Source organism: Anoplopoma fimbria, chromosome 19 (assembly GCF_027596085.1).
Source record: "Anoplopoma fimbria isolate UVic2021 breed Golden Eagle Sablefish chromosome 19, Afim_UVic_2022, whole genome shotgun sequence".
In the NCBI taxonomy this organism is placed as follows: Eukaryota; Metazoa; Chordata; class Actinopteri; order Perciformes; family Anoplopomatidae; genus Anoplopoma; species Anoplopoma fimbria.
The window spans coordinates 10,640,717-10,667,299 of NC_072467.1; the positions used below are offsets into that span (position 1 = coordinate 10,640,717).

Below are 26,583 nucleotides of genomic sequence, written 5' to 3' on the forward strand. Positions count from 1 at the left end.
TTGTCAGGTCTATGATATTCTGTTACACAGACGCCCCCTTGACCTCCAACATTGAGAAATTCAAAAGAAATTCAAATTGAGCAGCTCTCAAACTGAGCAATTCCACATATATACTTGAAATAAATGCATGCCCACATATTTACTACACAGTCACACACTGATGATCAGGCTACAAAAATTGTGAAAGAAAAACCTGGGATTGTCAAAGCTCCCTTGGACATGACAGGGGGCGGATGAGTGCCGACTCTAAATCTAGCTTTCCATATTAACGAGAGGCTCCTCTGGGTGCCTGTGCAGCATAGAGTCTCAATTACTTAATTGATCTAATTATGGAAAGAAAATAAAGTGGAGAAACCTCTGGCCCTCTAGGAATTGGGCTAAAGCCCCCCGTTGGTGTCTGAGGGAGCGATGACTTGCAGTTCATTCCTATTTCTGACTTGAGCACCATGTTTCTCGCATGCAAGGGCAAGGGGACCGCAAGTAGGAATTCAAGGCACCGCCAACCTCATGACGAAGCAACAAAAAAAAAAAACACCGCCATATTTGCAAGTGCCCTGGTTGCCCTGACAGTGACAGAGACAATTGAACATAGAGAGTGGGAAGCGCTCGAATCCTTCGTGGATGACAAATGAAAAACATTTTCAGTAAACAGGCATTCTTCTCTGTAGAAATTTCATGCACACATTTCTCTTTTTCTTCGTCCTCTTCTACTTCTCAGAAAATGTTGCTTTGAGGTAATAACGTCTCCATTTCATTTCCAAAAGGATCAACTGTCATCCACAGACAGGGCAAGGACTCAACAGATTCTAGCAAGCACCCATATAAACTGAGGGGATAAATGACACCTCTCCATCCCTGCATATCACAAAATGATGAAAATCATAAAAGCAGCAAAGAATGGCATTTCCATAATTTCTAATACAAAGGAAGCTACCCAAATATACATATAAAGTTTGAATAAATACTATCAGATATAGTGGTATTTCTTTCTTTTACAGTCCATGTTGTCTTTTGTGTTTGTACGTACGTATACGGTATTTATGTTACCTGGGAAATAATCCACATGTGCAAATAAGTCTGTTATTGCCAGTTTTTGCCTCATCATATTCGGGGTAGGAAGTGCGTTACAGTCATGGCAGTGGTGGCCTTGTTGCCCCTCTTCACGCGGCCATGCTTGCTGAGTGCTATGTAGGAGCCTCTGTAAACCAGAGACTCGTAGGCGTTGTAGTTGTTTGGGAGCAAGCTCTCCTTGAACTTGCACTCGTCATGGAAGACTCTCTGGAGAGAACAAAGAGACAGACAGCAGTTTTTAGTTTGAAGCTATGATGGGAGAGCACTAAAAAACTATTTAAAAAGGTTCTGTTCAATGCACAAAAGGTTAAAGCTAAATATTAGATTAAACACAGCAATGTTAGAGTTATCTTTGTGCAATCTCCCAGCAGCGCTAACAGCTCATAAATATTAGGTGTATTGAGTTTGCTCCTTTAAAAAAAAGGTATTAATTGAACTAAATTAAACCAAACACAGATAGCCACATCAAGTACTTAATGTGATAATATTCAAAATACAAAAGGAAACTTTATGGAGTGATGGTGTATTCACAGAAGAAAAAAAGTGCAAAAATTTGAAAACAGAACTTAAAGAGTAGAATTGCATTTTGATAGATTTGCAGAGGTAGTTGATTAAATTGATACCACTCACCTGTCTGTACTGTAAATATGAATGTGCAACCAGGAGAAGTTTAGCTTAGTTTAGCTTAGCTTAGCTTGAAGCATAGGGAGACAGGTAGATGCTGTAACCAAAGGTAGCAAAATCTGCCTACCGGTACCTACAAAGCTCTTTATGTCAAGATATGTTATATCTTGTGTTTTTAATCAGTCGTCCTACATAAATCCAAGAACAAACCAGAACTCTATGTTTTTTCACATGTCTCCTGGCTACAGTAAACAGACTTATCTAAATGTTTGCAGTAAAGCAAATAAACCTATTTTCCAAAATGTCAAACTATTCCTTTAAAATGAAAACACAAAAACACTATTTAAACAATACAAATAAGCACAGTAATCACAGTAAACCTTGATATGAATAAACAATATCAGGAAGATTTAAGGTGCAAGAGCACTGATCACTATTCTACACATAAAGCCCCGCCAAGATCATTTTAAAATACACATATCAGTCACTGAAGAACAATACGACTTCTCTGCTACAGTGCTGACAGTGTATGACTGGTAAAGTGTGCAGCAGCAGAGCAAATACTCTCCACCAGAAGTCATGCGGCCTAATTCAATCTCTTATCAGATCATCAGCCAACTCTCAAGCTAACGCTTCATCACTCATGACCAGATAACCGACTCTCATTGTGTCTGTCAAATATGTTCGCCACAGAGTGCAAACCAGTGGCAATGTGTCAGCAGGGCTCTACTAAACACAATGTTTCCTCCCGAGCACCAGCAACATTTATATATTTATAGCCATGATAACTCCAATTATTTAACTACAGTATGATCTACCCCTGGAGCAAAATTGTAATTAAAAAACAAACAAACAAAAAAAACTTTCGAACCACATCAACTGGATGACTTAATCTTATCTCAAGAAGGAAAGGATAAAAAAAACATAATTCAACCACGAGTGGTTTAAAAGTAAAACTTGGTTAACCTCTAGCATATTATAAAAAAAAAAACAAGAGTTGTGTATCGCAGCTTGGCAGTGCTTACAAACTTGGAATTTAACAATCAACCGTCAGACTCAAAGAAAACAGGCATGTTCTTGGCAGAATTCAAACCTGTATTAAACTTTGTGGGAAGTGAAAAATTGCCTTGCGTGGCCATGACGAGTCTGCTGGTATCTTAAACACTGGCATTTTAAGATAAATATTTGAGACTATGTGCGAGGGAGACTCCAGACTATAGGATCCTTTACTATGCTGAACCCTATTTTAAGGGCACTTCAGCCATTATTCAAAAAGATCATTTGGAATGCATGTACAATGTTTACAAAGATGAGTTACTCAATAGATAACAGGCACCTTTCGTTGCTGGTCATGTGTAGGCTATTATATTTTGAGTGATTTTAAACATTGTCCTTTGGTGGCCCTATATGTTGGTATGGTAAGATATGTCGTCAGATCTCCATTGTGTGATTTAAGACGGCATTATTCGGCTGGAATATTGTCATCTCTGCGGCTGGTAATACATTGGTCACAGCAAGCTCAGTGTCTTCTTTCTCTCACTTGCACGCAGTTTATTGGTTGTGAGAGTCAGATTCAATGTGATGCATCTATGTATGCTGGGATTGCATAATCAAATGTTCTTGTATGAATTGTGTGACCCCACTCACATTTTTTTTATACCAAAATCACCACCACTAATGTGAACTAAAAATGTAAATGGCCCGTTTAAGATTTGTTTCATGTTGTAGGTGGGAGGAGCTGCTGGTGGGTAAGTTGGGGCCTTTGCCTCCCAGGATGTGTGTGTTGTGCACTGCCCTGCAAAATAAACGCTTTGCCGTTAAAATCGATTTCCAGCTCTGCTGACAGGTTTTTATTGCGTCAGGGGGTTTCCCCTCCTCCTCCTCCTCCTCCTCCTCCTCCTCAGCCACACACAGGACCACATTACAGGCGCGTGGACTGAACCCTGCATCTGTTAACCTCATCATTATTTACCAATAGGGCACCAGGCCTAGCACACTGGCTTTAAATAGAGCTTCATACATTCCTGATGAAATTAACATATTGGGACTTCGCAACGTATAATGATCAGCCCCCCTGCTGGCAGATAGGGCGGCATCCCAAAATATGACTGGCAAAAAAAAAAAAAAAAAGAAAAGAAAAAAAAAAAAAAAAAGGCTGATCGAGCTGCAAGTGCGTCCTAATTCCAGGATCCCATTAACTAACATTGCTGGACAATAAATGAAATACTGTGCATACCTACCGTTCCGTATAACCTCCCACGGCTGTTCATTGCGACAAACAACTCACTCCTCACCCCATACAGGCTCACCACTCCTCTGTCCACCGTAGAGATCTCTATTAGACCTGACACAAGACAAAGAATATAACATTAGAGTGCAAATACAATGAAATAGCAACCGATCATCCTGGCTGATTCAGTGTTTAATGTAGCATTGTGCTCTCTCTCTCTCTCTCTCACTCTCTCCCTGCGTCTATGGGTGTAACCTTGCAGATTGCTGCGCAGCATGCCGGTGCCTTTGTTCTGCATCCTTCACCCCATCTTACATTTGCACCCAGGCGCGTGCCAATTAAGCGCATTCTTGTTATTGCAATAATTGCAGCAATTGCATGGACGTGCACGGCTATTGGGTCTCTGGACCGCCCTCACAGGGCTGCGTAAAAATAAGTTGTGTCTAAAAGCGTCCATACATTCATGTCATGGTTGAGCTTGGGGGGAGGAGGAGGAGGAGGAGGAGGAATGGGGGTGCTCAGCACTGATGGATACTTATTTGTTTTAATAGATTTGTATCTTGCCGTGGAAGAAATCAATTCCCCCCCCCAAAGAGTCGGATGACATATGATCATGCAAAATGAATAGAGGGGATAGACTAGCCTGCTCATCACAGCTCCATGCTTATTGACTCTGCCTCTCTTTAATGTCTATTGAATTACATTGGTGGAGGTATAACTCACTGTACTGGTTTTCATTATGTACACCGTTTATCCTGCCGTCGGGGAGGACCTGAAGGTGAAACCCGATGCCCACGTTGCAGTAGAGCCTCCGCACTCTTTTGATGCCCAGCAGATAGTCACTCTCCCAGTTCTGCTCCGGTTTCTCCCCGGAGATCCCCAATACAGAGCGGGAGAAGAGGGTCTCCCATCTTTTCTCCAGTAAAGTTGCATTTGTCCTGCTGCTCGGTAAAGGGTACGCTGACACGATCCCCAGCAGAAAGCCCAGGAGAACCACCGCGGTCAGCGTCCAGTGCGGCGTGCCGGCCTCGCAGGACATACTGACGAGGAGCCTTTGCGCAACGGCCATCCGGTTTACCTTCGGGCCACGTGGTCGAAATTAATGACCCTAAAAATACCGCTCTTCTTGTTTTGCTTCCTTCGGCATGCTGGCTGAGGGTTATTTCGGGAGCGCAGATCAGGGCTTTGGGCATGAAACGCAAGCCCCGGTGCAGAGGAGGAGAGGAGACGGGAGAGTGCGCGGCAGAGCTGGAGGTGATGGTGATGGTGATGGCGAGGTTGGTGCTGGTGATTACCATGTTTTGCAGCTCATCCGCGCCTCTCTCTCTCTCTCTCTCACACACACACACACTCTCTCTTTCTCTCTCTCTATTCTCCCCCTTGTGTCTTATCCTCTCGGTAATAGTTCAGAATAAAAAAAATCCTCTAACCACTCACCAAAAACCCTGATTCAACCTTGCCAGGGCTATCGTCGCATCCCCTAGATGACATCATGCTGACTTCGCCGCTGGGACAATACAAGAGGGAGAGAAGGTGCTGACAGCAGAAAAATAAATAAATAAATAAATAAATAAATAAAATACCAAAGTGTGTGGAGAGTTGAGGGGAATAGGCTATACCGTCACTGCTGGACTGGGAAAGGGGAGAAAGCTCATTGGTGGCGTTCAGCGGCCGTGGACGCGATGGGACACACGGGCTGCTCCCAAATTGGGTCGATGGTCATATGTCTGTCAGGCCGCTTCCTTATTTAGAAGGAAGGTGTAAAAACAGGCCCACTTGTCACCGGAGAGCAATGACAGGGCTCTTGTGATCCCACTTCTTCTTCTTCTTCTTCTTCTTCTTCTTCTGCTGCGCCGTTCAAGAACTTCCCGCAGTAAATCTGGGAACACAATGCTGGACCAGGAAACCAGCAGGGTGCCCACCAACCCTCTGCCGCTGGAGATCAGGGTTCAAGACCTCCATGTAGGCCAACATCAACCCTTCTGACGTGTCCTTGAGCAAGACACCGACTCCCTCCCCTCAGCTCTAGAACAGTTGGGTAACGGAGGCCCAGACAGGCATTTTTTATAAAGTATCATGTTTTTTGTTTTGTTGTTTTTTTTAACAGTACATCATAACACGTGCATTTCCCATGGTGCACTCGTGAGAACTATGAGGGGCAAACTGGAGAGGCCCGTCATGAAATGGCACACATTGTCAGCATGCCATTCCCTGCAACATGAAAGCCTATCGTCTTTTCCATGTAATAGATAATGCCACCAGCAGCATGCACATGCGTCAGTGAGACCGGTGCAGTTGCGCAGCAGCGCTCTCTCTCTCTTGCACACATCAGTTCCACAAGATTTCCAAAGGATGGCACCATTTCCAAGGTCATTTCTAACCACTCAGCCCTTAGTCGACTGTGGACCAAACTCCAGAGATTTTTTAGACATGTTAGTTACAAAACACTTACAATGATATGTATGTGTATGTAAGATAAATATAATTAAAATGAACTTCAGATTTAATAAATTTAAAAATTTAAATAAACAAAGTTAACAGATCCCTTTGTATTTTCATTTTAAATACTCCCAGTACGACCAATAATGCATCCGTTTTTTATTTATTTTGAGAAGCAGAATGTGTTAAAAAAAAAATGTACTCACAGACATCTCATTACAATGCAGTTATTTTATTTTGTATAAAATCTACTTTGTAACTGCATCTTTATACACAATCTGATGGATGTATAACAAACAATGAAATACACCTTATTAATATGGCTGACTGCATTTATGATGATAACACAAGTGAATGTAACCCTAACCCTTGAGACAAACACTAATTTGAAAAAACCTGATCAATCACATCAAAACACAATGACTTCTGGCCTTAAAATAGTCAGACCATTGGCACTTCTTAAATCCAAAAGACATTTGGTTGAGAGCAAAAGGGACTAAAAAAGAAATCCACCCATCCAGTTAAATATATCTGTTGTGTTTATATGTTAAATTCAACAATAACACGGATCTCCGATAAGAAGAAATAAGTGGTTATATACGAACCAGATAAGGCAGTATTGAAAAATTATGAGGTTTCTGATTTGCAACAGGAAAAACAAAAAAATCTAAACACAGTTGTGTGACAGGAAGAAAGTTTTCAGCTGATAGATGCAGGGTGGAAAATTCTGATAACTTTGAGTATTCTAACTTGCAATATGCTCTGAGATGTTACCACAGTTACAGGATAAAGCAGGTAATGATAAATAAATTATAGTTTGATGATGCTTCTATACCACATCTATACAAATAATTTATCTTTTTCACAGAAACAGCTTTCGCCCTTGCACCAATGAAAGAGACGAGGCCAATAGTTTAATACGCGCTATTTTGTAATAAAGGCATAATAAATAAATACATATGTACAAAAAAGTTTGTAAAATGTACAGGCACTTGTAAAACAACCTTTTTTTCTTGGACAATTTAGGGTTGAATTCAGGGTGAAAAGGATAATGCAGTTGCTTGAGAGTTCTGTTCTGCAGTGGTGTCGACATGACAAACAAATCCTCTGCCGTTTTTCACTTCCCTCATGCTGAGCACACCTCAGGAAATAAAATCCTTCAGGACTATTTGTATCTGCGGAGACTTATTCATCACCCCTTGTGTACGATCAGACAACCTGGATATAAAATGCTCAAATTGCCTCACTTGGCCGTTGGGAAACAAGCATGGTTTACACCAACCGGCCAACTTCAAAAGCTGAACTGAAGGCCACAATACGATTTAACGTACAGCATCACATGGGCCCGTTCAATACAGTTTATCATGAATGGTGTGAAAAAAACAAACCTCACACACTCAAGTCATATCCCTCACCGTCTGCTTCAATGTAATGTACCCCCCCACACAGCGCACACACACCTCAACTCTGCCTTTAACCCAGCAATAAACAGTGCCTACTCCCACATAATTTTCAGTAACCAAATATATCCATTTACTGTATTACTTTTTTTTTTGGTCTTTAAGGAATGGTTGCTATGAAGCGAGCTTCCCTCAGACATCCCCCTACATACAACATTATGTAACAAACACATCTGGATGTCCTAGATTGTCATTTGAGAATATAGTATAACATGAATTTTTAGACAGCAGGGAAAGTTTTTTTTATATTTTATCAGTGGCTTTAAAAAGGACAGGATGGGACACTAAAACAATGTAACTAACCTGAGATGACTGTCCTGATCAGGAGCATAGTTGGACAACATGAGAACTCAACTAGACTACATTATTCTTGGTTAGACAGGAGACCTTTGATGCAATATTTCCAGGTTCCAGTAAACAGCTTCCATAGTAGGTAACCTCACCTCAACAGGTTGCATAACAAATTTCCCATAGGGATTTACTGCAAAATGTTTCACAAAATATTTACAGTTAAACTGTTGATTAATTAATAGATTGCACAAGATGGGGGGAAAAGCAGAAGATGGGGCCTAACATCAGAGTACAGCTGAATGTACTCAGGTCAGTTTACTTTTGCTGGAGATAACTACTCAGCATTTGAAGACTGTTGATTAATGTCCTCTGTGCCTCTGGAGGAGCTCTGTAGTCCAGGCAAACAACCCTTCAGGTAAACGAGGAAGGCCACTGTGACAATGGTACATCTGAGAGGCGGTCATTGGAAACTGTTTGGAAAAAGGGCAGGCACTTTCAAAAAATATTTGGCAGGTGATTGGATGAACCATCTGTCAATCAAACTCTTACAGAATACCAGGCAGTAGAAGGGCGGAAAACCTCTTTTCCATCTTTAGGAGCCCCCATTGTTGTTTTGAATGAACAGTTGTCTCTCTGTGTAGTCGCGTCACACGGGTAGCTACTCACAGGACACTAATCAATCCATGAACTGGTTTGCCGGACACAAACGCATTACTTGAAGCCTGACAAGATGTAATTTTGCTTAGTCTTGAGACATCCCTAGATTCCAGCTGCCATGCAAGGTAACCGAAATGCTACACACTGGCCCTTTAACAGCTAGGGAAGGTCTAATGAAAGATGATAAACTGTTGTGTTATGAGAAATGTCTGCAATATGCACGTTTTTTCTTATCTTGTATGATCCCACTTGTAATTCTTTTTTTATGAAAAGGTAGAAACTATCCATTTATCTATCCGTTCTTCTTTTGTGAAAAAAAAGACAGGCCTGTCTCAATAAAATTATGACTAGTCTCCAGACTGGCTTAGTGGTGCTGCAGATGAGTTTATAAAAAAACAACACTATTTTTAAAATGTTGTTGTTTTGAGGAATCAAAAAGGCTGTTCTATTAAAAATTGCAGATAGCTCAGGATGAAATCATTTAAAAACCCATAAAAAGCTAAGAAGGTTTGTATATGAGGTCGATGAGTTCTACAGTAAATCTGTTTGTGGTACCTGAGGAAGGAGACGATGAATAGAAAAGATGTCACAACAAAAAGGTTTTTAGAGAGATTTCTATAGAATTCAATTGCATTCAATAGAGTACCACACCTGACCTGAGGACACAGTTGGTGTTGACTCTTCAGGTAACAATACCTGCCCCATCTCTGAAACTGCTTTTTCTTATAACCTGACACGGACTTCCCAACACAGAGCTTTTATAAGTGCAATCACACGGTACTAGAGCAAGGCATTCTGGAAACGGTAGTGCATCGTTGAGTTCCGCCTATGGAACCTGAAGGAATAATTGATTATTTGTGATTCCAATCGCTTCCACATCTTTTGCATCCAAGTCTCAGTTTTTGAGATCCTTTTGGTCAAAGATGATATGACCAGCCAAGTAGATGGCGATGGAACCGAAGATGACGGAGCAGGCGATATAGGCGGTGACTGACTGTGCGAAGTGAACGATCATGCCCATGAAGAGGGTGGGGAAAACCTGAGAGAGGAGGAAGGTGCTGTCTAAGATGGCAAAGTCTAAACCCACGCCACGTTTCTCATACCCCGACTCGGTCTCTTCATGTTCCGTGCCACCGGAGCTGTGAGATGAGCCATTCTGGATGTGTGGCTGGCTTAAGAAGGCGTGCCCGTAGGGAGTCCCCGTTTTGTGGTTTAATCTGTCCTCCTCTTCCCCAGGAGTCAAATACAAAGAATCCCGCTTGGCTGTAATACCATTTATATGCATGCTTTGGACTTTCCTTTTTGGCATATAGATCTGAAATGAGACAAGAAAAGAGTCAACTCATCAATCATACAGATTATGTCAACACACTGTCATTGTGTAAGAGTCATTAACTCTTTACATACCTCTTTCTCCTTGTGGTACATACAGGTGAGTGTGTAGGGCATAGTCTGCAGTGTGGCGTACGCATAGCCAGTGAGGGACGCCATTATAGTGACCAAGACCACACTTTTTGACAGGCAGATGACCAAAGCAGAGACTGTGAAGGTCACCATGCTGCTTATGTAGACCCACCGTGGGCCAAAACGGCGAACCAAACGATTCATGACCAGGGAGAAGAAGGTTGAGGTAGCACATTGCAAGAACAGGCCCATACTGCCCATACGGACACCTGAAAGAAACAAAGAAAGAAAAACACTTTTGAGCCCAGTAAACTAATAGCTCCTCTCAGACATCCCCTGTAGGTGACATAGCTGTGACAATGACTTCCTTGTTACAAACTGTTGTCCTATCTTGTTGTCAGTACAGAAACTATCTGACATCTGGATTATCTCTGATCATTTCCTTTTATGGCCCATCTAGTGAAAGATGCACAGCATGCATAGCCAACCTAATGTCAACTTTAAACTGTGATGCATTTACAGCTATTTGGATGAGCTAAAACTTTACTGTTTGGACCATAAACACAAAAACGAAGTACTGTCTGGGGAGACATTCATTGCACTCTGGGGCACAGACACACTGTTTGGGATGACTGACTTAAAGAGTTGCAGACGGCATTGACCTTTGATAAATTCTTGAAAAATTTGAGAGAACGACACACACGCACAGGCCGGCCCTTGTTTACTGAGACAATGTGCACCTTGGCCTGAGTCTGGCCCCATCAGCGAGCCAAACAACAAGTATTTGGATGAGGTCTCACCACCTGACCAAGGCAGAATTTAAATTCAGACACAGAAAGAGTTGCAGATTTAAATTAGGCAAAATAAGATTAATTCAAATTGCATTCTGCATAGCATCAAAATGTTTTCAATTCCTAAATAAATACATTGACAGCCAGCTACAGTCTTAATGAACACATATCAGTGACATGTTTTACTATTGTAATCTACCATATCTTGCATCTGGTAACTACAACCTCAACCCATAAAAGCAATGTGAGACAAAAAATGTGCCATACTGAATATTGTGAGCGGCTCACAGCTAACGGTGCTAATAATGGCACTTTTATCCACCACAACCCGAGGGTGAGCACTACAGTTCTGTGACATCACCGGCAGTTGAGACAGCATTATCAGCTGTAAGCGCCATATGAGCGCAGAGCGGAGTGGGGCACACTCTCATGCACTAAAAGGCACAAGCAGCCGGCCCGGCTATGTGAACAAAGCACTGAGGAGCTCACATTACAACAGACACAGAAGGAGAGAGACTTCTCAGTGCTCAGGTAGACATTACTTCACTATATCTCTACATTGCAGAGATATAGTTGTTTGCTGCTATAGTAATGCTCTGAATATCAAATAAACCTTTAAGAAAACCATTATGTGAAACAGTCCCTACCACTAGGGGTAAAGGTTATGTTCTTTAAATGATGAAAATAAATAAAATATTTTTTTGTGTGGTTCCCCAGTACATTATAAACATACAAGCATTTGCTCTCTTTGAACTACCATTGGACTAACGGCAAAAATGAAAATTTTTATTTCCAACCGTTTTCAGTGATGACTAAATTTTTTTTAACATTTTAGTCAACTATGGAATTTTGTTCGCTGTGGGATTCTTTTTCCATTTTAAATAATGTCCCCAGTTAAACCACATGCATTTCACCCCTTAATTAAAGTCGTTTTTTCCCCAATTTTATCCTTGGAAGCTTGAGTGACGACATGTCTGGACTGTTATTTATTTCTGCTTGCTATCAAACTGATCTCCCAGCTTGCTCTCCGTGAACAGTGTGGGTCAGAAGTTCAGCAGCAGAGCAGAGAATCACTTATGTGAAAGGAGTATGTGGATCATATTACTCTTGGAAAGCAAAGCTGCCGAGCCCACTTTACAAACACTACAGAAGCTATTGAGGACCGAAATTCAAGCCCTCTGAGATATGGGATCGAGCCAGAATGCTACTGAATCTGTGCACAGGAGAACTGCTGCAGTATGGGAAAATGGATGTTTCTGTAGTACAAGCTACACATATAACTACTTTGCATTGCAACCATTCCCAGAAGGAAAGACGATCACAAAAAGACAAGCCGTTACTGTTAACACGGTGTGGTAAGAAAAAAAAAAGGTAATGCAACTACAGACAAAGCAGATTACCTTGATGCAGAGGAACATCTGCAGGCTGAGAAATGTGATTTAATAACATCCGCTGGGTTTCAGATTAAACAAATGCAGCTCAGACAGACCTCAGAATCGTGCGCTTTGTCCGTCTACAGGACTTGAATGAACACGTTCTTTGTGTGCTGATTTCTTGACATTAATTCTTTGTGAGTGTGACATTCCTCGTGGTCCGGCAAGCACAGGGAGGACAGACAGAGGAAAAGTAAAAATGTAAACAAAGTAGGGAGGGGAGATTGGGTTGGAGAAAGAGGGAGGAGAAAAGAATGTGGATGGAGGGATAAAAATGTCAAATGAAAGAGAGAGAATGGTGTGTGTGAGCGGAGAGGTTGAGTATGAGGATTATGGGATGAGAAAACAGGTGGACAGTAGCAGGAAAGGATTGATAAAATGAAAAGGGAAGCAGAAAAGTACATAGTTAAGTAATGTGAGGTAATGGAAAAGCCAAAAGAAGGAAGAGACTTATGGTGTAAGATGGTCAGTCTGGCTAGACAGTAAACAAAAAGAGACTTTAAACACTTAACTCTGACATGACCCACTACATAAATACAGCTGGAACTTCTCAACATGGACATGATGATCTGTCTCACATCTGTTTACCTCAGTGACATTCTTCGTCTTCACTGTTCTTTCTCAATGACTCTCTGTTAAAATATACCAAAGACAGAAGTCTCCCTCTTATACCACTGACACTACAGATTCAGTCTGGTCTATCTAAAAGGTTATATTTAGGTAGAACCACACTGCTAAGCATTGGCATGGCAATAAAATATAGCCATACAGCTGTCAACAGGATTTGTGTCATCGCTGTGATTTACACAGCAGGAACAGGAAAGGATAAATACCGTTGCATTTGTTTACCATTTCTGAAGAGCAGGGGTGGGAAGAAATACCTGAAATTCTATGGATTGGCATGACATTGGCTTAAGCACACTTACCCAAAGGATATGCTACTTGTTCAGTGGTGTCACAAAACGTTAACCATCTCATGTAAAGTGTAGACATAGGAGTCTATGTTAGCAGCTAGTCTTTTTTTAAATGTGTGCTATTCCTTTACAGGAGCCAAAATGAGGGTGGCGGGAAAACATGTAGGCATGCAGGAACACAGACTCTGTCTCTGTCCTCCACCTGTGCCCAAGGAATGTGAGTGCATCCTGGCCAGCTGTGACAGAGCAGACAGCGCAGCCAGGACGGACCCTGAGCCAGTTTACATGGAGAGGTGGTGGAGCTAAAGCCTTGATGACAATCGTAGGACATGTCTCGATCACACTAGCGAATCGGAAGTATGTTGTCATGCTAAACTATCGCTAATTAGGTTTTTTTCTTGGTTTTGATATATTTAAAAAAATCAACATGACAAGATTAATGGAGGCACAATCTCAAAATTACATTACATTACAGTCATTTAGCAGACGCTTTTATCCAAAGCGACTTACAATCAGTAGTATATTACATATCATTCACCCATTCACACACTGATGACAGGCATGCAAGGTGTCACCATCAGACTCTAACTAACATTCATGCAACATCCAGTCCACACCGATGGCAAGCCTTCGGGAGCAACTTGGGGTTAAGTGTCTTGCCCAAGGACACATCGACTGCCGAAGCCGGGTATCGAATCACCGACCCTCTGAAAATGTGTAGTGTGTATACCTCAATAAGATAGTAAGACAAATTCCTTTTTGGAGACAAATGAATGGACTCACATAACACATGACAATATTATATTGTATAAAGAGGAATTCTAACCTTCATCGTATCTTTGCTTGGACAAACTCCCTGGTGATGCACGGGGCACGCCCTCGTACAGGCCTTCCCCCACAAAGTCTGTGTAGAAAAGCATGAAAGACATGACAGCTATCCAGCTGCATAGCTGAGCCGCACACAGCTGCCTCATCACCCGCGGTACATGGCAGTAGCTCCTGTAGATGGCCGGAGTCATGGACCAGCATGTTCTCAGCAGGCACATCAAGGGTCCAGACTTCAGCAACCTCAGGTTGCACTTCAGCAGGTAGCAGCAAGAGCGCGGCACGCCGCACCGGCCGGCCTCTATCGCACCGGCTCCCGAATCCAGTAAAGATCCAGACCCCCCCGAGCCACTGCTGGCACACGAGGGTTCCTCAGACACCTTCATGGTGATGAGCACGCTGGAGGTGAAGATGAGGATAAGAAGGGAGAAGAGGCACTCGGCCTGGCCTCCTAGGTAAACAGAGAGTATGCTACGACTCCAGTCCAGTGCTGGGAGCAGATAGCCCACACAGCCTCCCAGGCTGATCATGCAGGAGAACATGGCAAAAGCTTGGCTGTAGTCCTCCTCGTCCAGATACAGGTCCGACAAAAGAGCCTCCAGTGGTGTAAAGCACAATTGTCCACAAAAGTCAAGGAGCCCCACCCCAGCGATAAGGAAGCCCACCTGTAGCAAATGGTAGAACACACGTTCATTTATTGTCTGGTGTGCTTTGTAGGTAGAATTCACCAAAATGATGACATCACAAACAATAAACAGGTATCATACCTGGAAGGTGCGGCCTCCCCAGGAAAGGCGTGCAGCCAGTATGTCGGCGTGGGGAATGATGAAAAGCGCCAGAAGGACTCCGAAAGACAGCAGCCAGATGAAGGGCCGTCGTCTGCCATAACTGCTGTGGCAGTGGTCGCTGGCAGAGCCAATCAGAGGGATGAATAGGAGGCCGAGCACTGGACCAATACCTGTGGACAGAGCAGGAATACACAGAAGCCATCAGAGACAACACTAAGAAAGAAAGAATATGTAGAGGACAAACAGCAAAGAGTCAGGGAATGTGGACAAAGAGAAAAAGAAAAATTCAGACATTTTTGAAACAGACTGCATTGGAGGATTAAGGTATTTCCCTTTCAGAAAAACGTACACATTTATCAAACTGGTACAAAATCCTTAAATCACACATTGCATTTCTACTTATACTTTCCAAGCAGATTTATCCCAATTCAAAAACTCAGGTGTCGATCGGGTCTCTGTTCAGCTTTAGTGACTTGCAACGGCTTACATTACTGGTTGACAGGTGTTTATTTATTTTTTTTCAGCCTGCCTTCTATCGGTCCTGTCAGGTCCTGCTTGCTGCTGCTCTACCAGGGACTGAACTGCAAGTGCCTCTATGCCATCATTGTTGACTGATAGTGAGGTTCCTACAGATGGCCTGCTGCCTGAGGGTTAACCCACCCTCAGCTCATCCTCCACACGTGGTCGCATCCGACTAATTAGAAAACACCATGGTACATGTGGTGTTCACATTGTGAGTTTGACATTTAAGAAGATACCCTGTGGAGTGTTCATTATAAACTAGCACAACTTTGTTTACATTCATCGTTTCTCATGAGGAGGGCCCTTTGTGCACAGACATTTTGCAAATTTTATGTCTGTCACCCATTGTTGTAAAACAGAAAATACAAACAATACGAGGACCTCTTCATCAAAACATTGCTCCTCCTCCAGCTGTGGAGGCCCATCACAGCAATCCTCACCATCTACAGCTGTACAACTTACAGTTTCACACACACTATTTCCACACAGTATCTGGTCAATACTTGCTGCAATATATAAAAAAAATCCCACTGATACGCACAGATACACCAAAGCATGCGATGTAGGCTGTATGCAGAGAGCAGCCAGATCGTGGTCATTAGATACGGAGTTACAGCATAGTTTGGCAACTTCACACTGCACCTGAAAAGCAGGTCTGCCAGCATGCACAAATCAGCATTAGTGGTAATATGGATGAATGACTATAAGCACATACAGAGCCTGTTCGAGCAGCATGAAACAAGCAACAACTGGAAGTACCGCCTTGCGGTTGTTTGCCTCCGCCAACCAGTGATGCAGATTACATCCATGTCTGTCTAAATGTAACTTTTTCATTTTAGACATTTGTGTGAAATACGCATCATTCGTAAATAAATTATTGAGTTATGGCCAAAAAAATGTGTGAGGTCACAGTGTAACCTGAATCGCCAGATGGTTAGATACTCAGAACTATCGGAGAAAACTATTTGGAAAAGGGCAGGTGCTGTATACATGACAGGTAATTGGACAAACGATCAATCAAGGCGTTCCTGAGATATAGCGTTCATGAGAATGAGGTCACAGTGACCTTTCACCAACAATATTTTATCAGTTCATTCTTTTAGTCCAGGTGGATGTTTTTTTTGTCAGATTTAAAGAAATTCCCTGTTCATGAGATATTGTATATATATATATAAAAAAAAGGGACCATACAGACAACACGAAAACATAATGCCTCTCCGGCCACGCTTTCGCCACCGCAGGGGCATAAATATCATTGCAGACTCTCAACATCCCCACTGCTCTGAATCGGACCACTGCCCTCCGGAGGAAGACTTGACATGTGCCAAAGTGCAAATCAAACCGCTTGAAGCTTGTTTGTTCCAATCTCCATCGAGCTTGTCAACAATGTGCAATAACTACACAAACATTTTAGAACTTGGCATTCTAATTATGCTGCCATGTTGTTTAGGCTGCCATGTTTTTTTTAAAGATGTTTCATGTTGTTATTGTGATGTCTTATGTAAAGTAATGGCCTACTCCTCAGGGACAATATATCTATGCTTTCCAGACTCTGAAAACAAAGCAAGCTACTTTACAGTTCTCCTTACGCTCACACAAATCAGTCTGTGGTCTAACCTAACAGACACACATATGATCGCAGTTAATATAAAATGTGTCACATTCCTCAATGTGCTTTGTTACTTAAATACAGACCTAAATATGCTTGAAATAGCAAGAGAAACGTAAAAGTATGGAGTATTGTTACTTCCTTTCTCTAGTGTCTTCTCCGCTAACGGAGAAGACACTAGAGAAAGGAAGTAACAACTGGAGGATGAAGCAGCCAACAAATGGCTATTAGATAAATTAGAAAGCTGCCTTCAGAGAACCTGACACTACTGCTCGGGGAAATTGGCTTTAACCCTCCCAAGACACAATATCTATCTTCATTCAAATAACACTCAGGCACTCCATTATAATACAGGGAGATAAGAATTAGGTTGAGAGCCACTTCCAGACTGGCTTACAGTGAAGGCTGTTTGGGAGGAGCCCTACAATGAATTCATTTTTCTCCATATCACCAGCAGCTGTTACAGAAACGGAGGAGTAGAAGTGTATATTGTTCTCTATACTTGAATAGTCACTTCTGTCATCCACACGGAGCCTTTTGATTTGGTGGAATTGTATTTATCATCTGCATAGTCACAAGACAATATCTCAAAGAGAAGCCTTTAGTGAAGACCATGTGAAGGCCATTTGGGCTAGGATAATGCAACTATTCACATTACGCACAAGTAAACTGAGTTACAGTGTGCAACTATATACCATACAGCTGATGGTACTAATTTGGGAGCTTCATGATGACTGACCTTTTTCAAGAAACAAACCTGTCCGTCTTAACATTTCCATTAGTGGGAGTTTTGAAATGGTTTAAGAAAGGAAAAAGGTACAGATTGAAAGGTTTAATGTAACTAAAGGCACAAACACACAACCAGTAACTTAATTATAAATTAGCCAGACATAGTGGATCGGTCATCAGCTGCACATTCGCTCTAGTTTGCGATGTGTGTAACCTCTGCTGTACAAGGCCACAGAGCCAAATTACTACTTTTCATGGCTCTTCCCAGATTTCCTGGATATAATGGCGCACTTCAATGCAAAAAAATGACATCAGTAAAATGTTTTGAATCATGTATTTAAAAAGTGTACGCATCAACACCCCCCCTAGATTGGAGGGTTACAATGTTATGTTTGTATTAACGCCGTCACTGATTCATAGTACACTGCAGTGCTCTCATTTGTCAGGCTGTAGTTTGTGGTGTGTTGGATTGCATTACATTATAAACATTTTCACAGCTTGAAAAAAAAAAAAAAAACACTACAAACTCAAAGCCTCCCTGACACAGTGTCAACAAAACTGGTATTTTATGGATTGTACTGTAGTGCAATTGGTGGTGTCAGTGTTGCTTAAATTGTGTCATTCTTTCAACAGGTGCTTTTAAACTAGCTTCCAGTAATACAGATGTTTCTTTGGATCAGCAGCAACAGCAGTGTAATACTTTGAAGTTTAGCGACTGTGAGATAATGCTGCGAAAATGTCTGACAAACCTGTTAAAAAGTTTCCCTAAGGAAAAGACAGAAGCAAACACATGCTTCTTGATAAATTTAAGTCAATTTACACTTCAACTTTTCAGTGGCACGCATGTGCAACCTTATTTTAAGTGTAATTCCAGTGGAGCACAGACTTAGTGGCATTCTAACCTCCTGCACATTTTACGAATGAGTGGTGTTTTTAACAACAGGGTTACGATGCCTCTAAAGTGCTGCTACAGGCAAAGCTTCTTTTGAGTTTCAGTATTTGTCCGTCCACATCCTGTCCCAAATGTTTCTGCTTTTTCTAGTTATGGACCTGGCTCCACACATTAACATTCTGGTATAGGGGGGGGGGACGGGACACTCTGGCTTTCTGGATTTCTCTAAACTAATCACAATCGTATTGGGTGGGGCTAAGCCCTGGATGCAGCAAAGTTGCCCTTGCAAAATAGATAACGCAGTTAGAGGAAGGGGTGGAGAATGCCGAGTGACCTAGAACCACAGTCTACATCCGGCGAGTCAGAGTAACTCTCAACAGATTTCTTTGTAATTCAAAATAAAAACACTAGACACTACATAAAATAGTGTAGCAAAGAAAGCTGTCATACGGGGTAGACTGAAGCACATGTCAAATATATTAGATTGCTGTTACTAACTTTTATCCACTTGAAGTGTGCGCTATGCACCTGTAGCACACATATCAGAATGTATGTATATGTATTTTTAAAGTAAAAGCCTAAGGAACAAGCATTGCAACTAAGCTTAGGCTATAATTAATAATATTAGCTATAGCAAAGATCTACTCTGTAAATATATTTAAATCTGATTTTATGGAAGTCTACGAGAAAATGACACTACTTCTTACTTGATTTATTCCCTCAGTAAACATTGTTAACATGAGTTTATGGTCTAAAACGCTAGTTTCAAGTCTTCTTCAATACAGCATGATGTTCATTTAGTAAATGATGCTCCCATTTAGAGTAAAATAGACCATAAAGCGGAGTATGCTTGAGGGCGGGCTTACTGGGATAAACAGGTCACTGCCTCTACCAGAGCCATATATTGAGTCTCTACGTCACTCCTCTGCATTCAAAACATGGTCACTTCCGTTCACCGGTTGCAAAAATTCAAGATGGCGTCGGCCGTTATCAAAGATGGCGACGGCCAAATCGAAGCTTCGAGCTTGAACTCGAGGCTTCGAAACGGCAGTCCACAAACCAATGGGTGACTTCACAATGACTACGTCCACTTCTTCTACACAGTCTAGGGAATTTATGCATCTGTCCAACAGGCAACAAATCTATCAGTCTGTCTGGAAACCACGGCTCCTCCTCCGGCACTTTGCTTTCCTGCTGCCTTTTAATTAGCGCCGGTTACCACCTCAACAAAACAACAGATGATATGTCCACTGATTTGTGCAACGGCCTCAATTATGTCTTAATGACCTGAATGCGAAAGAGGATAGGAGCCTTGAGGCACAGGCACGCCTCTGTGTACAACCCCCCCATCAACACACAAACTTGGCTACCACTGGAAAAGTTTACATCTTTATATATAGCAAAACTAATTTACAAAAAACAACATTCCTTGGAGGCTAAAGCCTTCTTCTTCTCATAGCGTCAACAGAAACTCATCAAATCATTTTCCATTTGTCTTATAATGGCTTTAATGTAACCACAGCCCACCAAGCATTCAGACTGATTAAAATAAAATCTAATTTATTTTCAGCCCTATGACAATACACAAAGTATTGCAAAGTGAATAGATGGCACTTAAGGGCTATGAAAATCTATCAATTGGACAAGGAAACACTCACTCAAGCAGTCAATAAGCAAGCCACAGAGTAGATGGTCAAACCCTGTCAGTTCAGAATTATATTTGTCAGAGTGTAGGCAAGTGTCTGTGAATGTGAACAAGAACAACTTTGCCTTTCATGTTTAATAATAATAATAAATAATAATAATCATAATACCAACTATAAATACCCTGTCAGAATAGGGACAGAGAGGGAGAAATTATGAGAGACTATGCATATGTGTGAGAAAGAATGAGGCAGAAGCACACACACACACACACACACACACACACACACACACACACACACACACACACACACACACACACACACACACACACACACACACACACACACACACACACACACACACACACACACACACACACACACACACACACACACACACACACACACACACAAAGAGACAGCAAAGAGGCCTGGTAACCAGATCCCAAGCCCTTACCTAGCACCATGGTCATGTAGCGCTCCTCCACTCCAGCCTCCAGCAGCAGGGGGGGCACGTATGTGATCCCAGCTGCCACACAGATCTCCAGGCCACAGGCCAGGGAGTTCAGCAGGACGAGACGCCACTGAAACCTCCATCCGGGCATATTTACAGGGGCTGGCTCGACTTTCCTCCCCTCTGGGATGGACACTACTTGGGGCAGGGGCACGGGGGCCAGCGTGGGGAGGCAGATGGTCTGTCCCCGGTGGGACAAGAGGGCTGTCGGGGAGGGACAGCAGCAAAGACACGTGGATGTCTCAGATGACCTGGGGGATTCATCCTCTTCTCAGCATTCTTGATCTGAAAAGCAGGGGAAGATTAAAGGAGAGCAGTGAGAAAAGGAAGGAAACGTTTAGGAACTTTTGAACCGCTGTGAACAAACGTGAGTGAGGGTTAAGTGTTGCCACTTTAAACAGGTCATTCCTAGGTTACTACACCTGGAGGTCAGTGGCCTCAGGTTGCATGGGGGGGATGTCAGCGTGTCATGCTCTCTCACGACAGCATCCAATCTACACAAATTCGAATTCCTTTTTTTTGCATGGGAATGGAAGCTACAGTCCAAATATATATATATATATATATATATATATATATATATATATATATATATATATATATATATATATATATATATATATATATACACTCAGAGCTTCTCGCCAACAGCTTCAGGACAGCAGGAACAACAACAGGCAGACAGAGGAGATGAGTCAACTGGAGCGACGTGGCGAAAAAAACCAAGCCAAGAACATTAGTTTTCCCTCTGCTGCATTGCTTGCCTTTATTTAAGTCTCAAAAAACATGCATGGTAGAGGTTGGAAAGATCGACCTTTAAAAAGGAAGTCTAAGTCATAATTTACCATCTCTCTTCCCTTTCCCCATAATAACTCTAGTATTAGCGGAAGCCTCTCCTTGGCTGACCCTGTCATTATATGTATTATTAAGCTCTGCATTTCAAACTCAAGACTACTGCCATTGTTCAGCGGAATGTGCATGAGAAAGTCTTTAGCACCTGAAAAGACATGGAGGTAGCAGAGAACATCTGAGAGGGATGATATTTCACAGCATGTTTTAACAGAAAACTATGTTGTGATTCTAGAAAATTGATTGTGTTGTAAAGATCTTGTAATTCCGTCAAAGGTTGAGCTGCATTCATCCACACTCGACTCTAAGCTTTGTGTATGAAGACAAATAAAACCCCAACGTGAACCACAACAAACCATGTCCTTATTATGTTTTGCACGCTGTTCTACATTGACACACAAGTCACCCACACATTCAATGATTTTTTTTCGTTCAGTGAGAAGAAGCTAATATTTTTCACAGGCTTCATTGTCAAGATACCATATGTTCAACGTATCCCAGTTCCTAACCTGTCCTGCTTTTCTGAACAGATTATAGTCTTACATTTTACTAATATTCATCTGAAGGAATGAGGTGTTACTTTTATTCTAGACAAAGAAAACATATCAGGCTGCCTGTTATCTGTTTGCTATTAGATATCTGTACATTAATAAAAGACCAAGATTACCATTATCGTCATCATCCGCCAACGAGGTGTGTGTGCTTTTAAAGCAGAGGGAAAGAGCAAGAACAGTCAGAACAGCCGCAAAAACATAAACAACAAGGTGCTATATTTGCATTTGGTGTTACATTTTTCTGCCAATGCTGCCCATCTGTTCTCTCCCAGCAAAAAAGGAAGAAAAAAAAGAACGTCATCATCTCTAACAAGATGTGGTAAATCACAGAAACATGCTCTGATCAGTAAGTGATATAATCAGATTCATACAGTATTCCAAGGATATGCTTCTTGTGTGGTTTTCTCTCAAGAAACTAAAGTGGTTTGTTACAAGTGAACTCAGCGTCCTTAAACGTCTATATTTCAGCACCACTCGCACAGATCACTGTCATCAGGCATCCCAGCAATGCCAATCTAAATCCTCCAGTTCCTTTCGCAACGTTATAATCAAAAATGTTAACTGAATGTCATCAACGATGTCCTCAGAGTTCCTACAGCAATCAGACATTCCCAGCTCAGTCATTATGAGTCCTTTGATATACAGGCTCTTTGAGAAATCTGAAGGACAAAGCGACAGTGTTAGCTGGCTGGACCTAGCAGAGGCCTGAGAGAGAGAGAACCATTTCACACCCGTCACATCCCATTCCCACCCAGCCTGGGCATGCTGAAAGGCACCCATCAGGGGACCAGCCTCTGCCCCAGCAACCTGTCTGGCCACAACAACCCCCTACCGACATATTCTGTGTGTGTGTGTGTGTGTGTGTGTGTGTGTGTGTGTGTGTGTGTGTGTGTGTGTGTGTGTGTGTGTGTGTGTGTGTGTGTGTGTGTGTGTGTGTACATTCCCCCTCCCTCTATGTCCTTATCCTTCCTCAACCCCTGAGGTCAGCTTCGTCTCTGACCTGCATTCTAACAGCACCCTTTTGACATATCTGCCCACGGCTGGTTATGCCTTATGGTTCTGAATCTCAGTCTGAATGCTTTCAATTGAAGCCCCAGCTGACTCTCTGTCAGACATTCTCACTGAAAACAGAAGGGCCCCCGGTGGCAAGAATAGAGAAATCTGATTTGTCTACTCAAGCGTCTGCGGCTTGTCTGGATGCCTGCTCCAAATGCAAGTCAGATTCCGGGTTGTTTTTTTTTAATTGAATGGCTGCTTGAGTCTCTACCGGAGTGGCAGTGTCAGAGTCAGAGTTAGGATGAGGGTGAGGAAGGAGAATGGAAGGACTGAAGGTGGTGGCACGGATAGAGGGAAACAGTAGTAGTGTCGGGAAGCATTTATCAGTCCATTCATCCACCTCAAAGTCAAACATAAAAATAAAATCCATTTGTTTTAATATGGGGCTCTTGAGCCAATTCTGCTTTGTGGCATTGGCATAAAGCAGAACATAGCTCTCAAGCGTGCTTTCTAGGGAGGGGGGAGGGGACACACACACACACACACACACACACACACACACACACACACACACACACACACACACGCACACACACACGCACACGCATTTAATGGCACCTCTGACTCTACAATGTATTCCAGTCATGCCCTTGATCATCCTCCTATAGCCTTGGAAACACAAACACACTCACACGCTTTTAGAAAAAACAGCTCTCCTGGAGGGCTGAACAATATAACATTTTAATTGTCATCGAGCTGTCAACTGGCGCAATTTAAACATTGTGAAAGACTCCCATATTGCACGATCTGAGTACACCTTGATTTCGTTATTTTAGAATCGAAAGTTATATTGTTAAATTGCGACATTAACATTTTTTCGCATACTGCATATTTTGCTCATATCGTGAAGCCCTACTCTCGTTGTCACCTTAGGTGTTTAAACAGTACAATCTGAGCCAGGGCTGGTGAGGAGGGGTGTTGGGGGGGACAGCTTTTGTCAGCTCTCCCACTGCTCCATTACCGTGCCCTATTCAGCCGCAGGCCCCCCCCGCCCCAAAAAAAAAAAAAAAAAAAAAAAAAAAAAAAAAAAAAAAAATAATCGGTCCTAATGACTCCGAGCGGTATTCTTACAATACAACACATCCTTTGTATACATTGTGCCAGAGAGAGTAATTTGATATAGTGAGCCATCAAGTCCCCTCCCAAGTCTTTTATTAACGCAGTGTTCATATAGATGGTAAGATATAGAAAGTGTGTGTGTGTGTGTGTGTGTGTGTGTGTGTGTGTGTGTGTGTGTGTGTGTGTGTGTGTGTGTGTGTGTGTGTGTGTGTGAGAGGAGTTGGGCGGGCAAGGATGGGGGTCTCCCAGCAGACAGCGGGGGTATGGAAGAGCAGAGGGGAAGGAATTGCTCTGAGATGACATCAGAGCCACAAGCACATTGAGGCTGTGGCAGCAGAAACCTCAGGAGGAGGGTCTGGTTGGGAGTTTGGCACAAGCTGAACGGCTGCAGCACTGTGGCCTTCCTCCCTTCGAGTTACTGCACGTGAATGCGCACTGTTTCCATTGCTCAGCCCCTCAAATGCTGGCCTTGAAGTCCTTCGCACAAAATCTGCCACTGGACTTTTTTTTTGTGTGTTCTCTCCAAACAGCCAATGTACCAACTGTAAGTAAGATGCATGTTAGCTAGCAACTGGCACACCGACTGTGCGTGTGTGTGTGTGTGTGTGTGTGTGTGTGTGTGTGTGTGTGTGTGTGTGTGTGTGTGTGTGTGTGTGTGTGTGTGTGTGTCTCAGCCTCTGACTGAACTCAGAACTAACCAGAAAGTCGACTTCCTTCTGTTCTTTCTCTCCTTTTTCTTGTCATGTGTACGTTTATGAAGCAGAGTCATAAATCCCCAGGAAATGCACAAATCTCAAAACTCAATTTTTAGCATTCAGCCAAATTTGCATCTAATCTTTGTATTTCAGACTTGTGTCACTATCTGATCACTCAGTTAAGCTCAAAATGTAGCATTAGCTCATTTTAATGCTTAAATTTCATTTCTTCTTTGACCTGGTTTGTACTGGTGTTCAGAATCTTTCATTTCTTTAACCTTTAATTATTCATGGCAGTTTTACTAATATCTGTCGTGCCTGTCAGGGAAATACGAACTGACTTCTCTAACCTTTAGACAACCACTGCCCCTTGCACAGACACCATCAAATCTCTGCCACCATTTTTCCCCAAACACACCGTCTCCTTCAGTTACTCACAGCTGGATAATAACATGGAACTCGTTTAACTTACTTCAATAAAAAAACTTTAGTGTTTGATTTGTGTTCTGCCTCTGCTCACTTGAAAGGCAGCCCTGACCGTGCTGACCCCACCCCCTAGCCTGTAATCTTAAGCCCACATCCGTCACTGTGACCCCTGACCCTGCCTTTCACCGCAAATCATGTGACCAACGTAACTTTTCAAAGACAGCGCCAGCAGTGGGATGGCTGTCTGCTGGCTAATATTCTCCTTCTGTACTGTGCTGTTAAATGAAAAGTCAACCTGTCTGCAGTTATTTTGAAGTAGTGCTTCTGGGAGAAGATACGATGAAAGGACATACATGTTACGACGGAGCAGGAATCACAACCTTGTCTTACTTCTGGAGGGTCTAGTGACACCATTTGCAGTGCCAAAATGTGAAGTGCTCTTTCCATATCGGCACCTAATTAGGCCAATGACTCAAAATAAGTCCCTTCCGTTTAAAAAGACGACATGGAACTAATAGTCCATGGCTCTAGAGAGAGCAATGCTATCAGTGTCTTCAAAAAATATTTGTACGTAGGAGGATGTAATTTGTGGTATAGGGAAAAAATCTATTATCAAACCAATCATTCAAATTCAGTAATTCCTTCACATCACAGGAATTCCCCAAATACAGGTTTAAATAGCATCTGTACTCCAACACAGGAAAAGCCAGTTCTTATCTAAAGGAGACTGCAGCGGATCCACACAGAAAGACTTGACACATACGCAAATGGTACTTATCAGGTGAACATGCGAGGAATGCAGTCTAGGATGGGCTGCTCTGGTGTGGGTTAATTAGTGTGCGTGTTTGTGTGTGCGTGTGTGTCAGAGGGAAGCTCTGTCCACACGAGAGAATGAAGCATGCTACGGCTCAGGGAGGTGACCGTTATCATTCTGGCCCATGCAAATAGCCCAACAATGGAGTGCAGCAGAGTTCAGCCGTGTAGCCTCATGTGAGTCAATGTGGCCGATAACACGCCTCCCTGCGGACCGTGGCTTTACAGAAAAACCTTTTGTGTCAAGGTGAAAGGACTAATAAGAGGGAGTAAACACGCTAATAAGTTTTCA

The 26,583-nt window shown here is 42.4% G+C and overlaps 2 protein-coding genes across 2 annotated transcripts in view; both read right to left on the reverse strand.

Annotated features, from left to right (window-relative positions):
- Positions 1 to 1,101: 1,101 nt before the first annotated feature.
- Positions 1,102 to 4,994, reverse strand: LOC129108688 (fibroblast growth factor 4B-like). The gene is made up of 3 exons (XM_054620585.1): positions 4,649 to 4,994; positions 3,936 to 4,039; positions 1,102 to 1,278 (listed from the first exon to the last, which is right to left on the reverse strand). The coding sequence occupies exons 1-3, from the start codon at positions 4,992 to 4,994 to the stop codon at positions 1,102 to 1,104; spliced, it is 627 nt and encodes a 208-aa protein (XP_054476560.1).
- A 1,592-nt stretch (positions 4,995 to 6,586) lies between these two features.
- Positions 6,587 to 26,583, reverse strand: part of slc45a3 (solute carrier family 45 member 3) — a 33,203-nt gene continuing 13,206 nt past the window's right edge. Inside the window, exons 2-6 of the mRNA XM_054620584.1 lie at positions 20,783 to 21,124; positions 14,907 to 15,097; positions 14,141 to 14,804; positions 10,180 to 10,445; positions 6,587 to 10,087 (exon numbers count right to left, since the gene is read on the reverse strand). Of these exons, the coding sequence (XP_054476559.1) occupies positions 9,668 to 10,087; positions 10,180 to 10,445; positions 14,141 to 14,804; positions 14,907 to 15,097; positions 20,783 to 20,930 (1,689 nt within the window). The 5' untranslated portion in view covers positions 20,931 to 21,124 and the 3' untranslated portion in view covers positions 6,587 to 9,667. The remainder of the gene's footprint in view (positions 10,088 to 10,179; positions 10,446 to 14,140; positions 14,805 to 14,906; positions 15,098 to 20,782; positions 21,125 to 26,583) is intronic.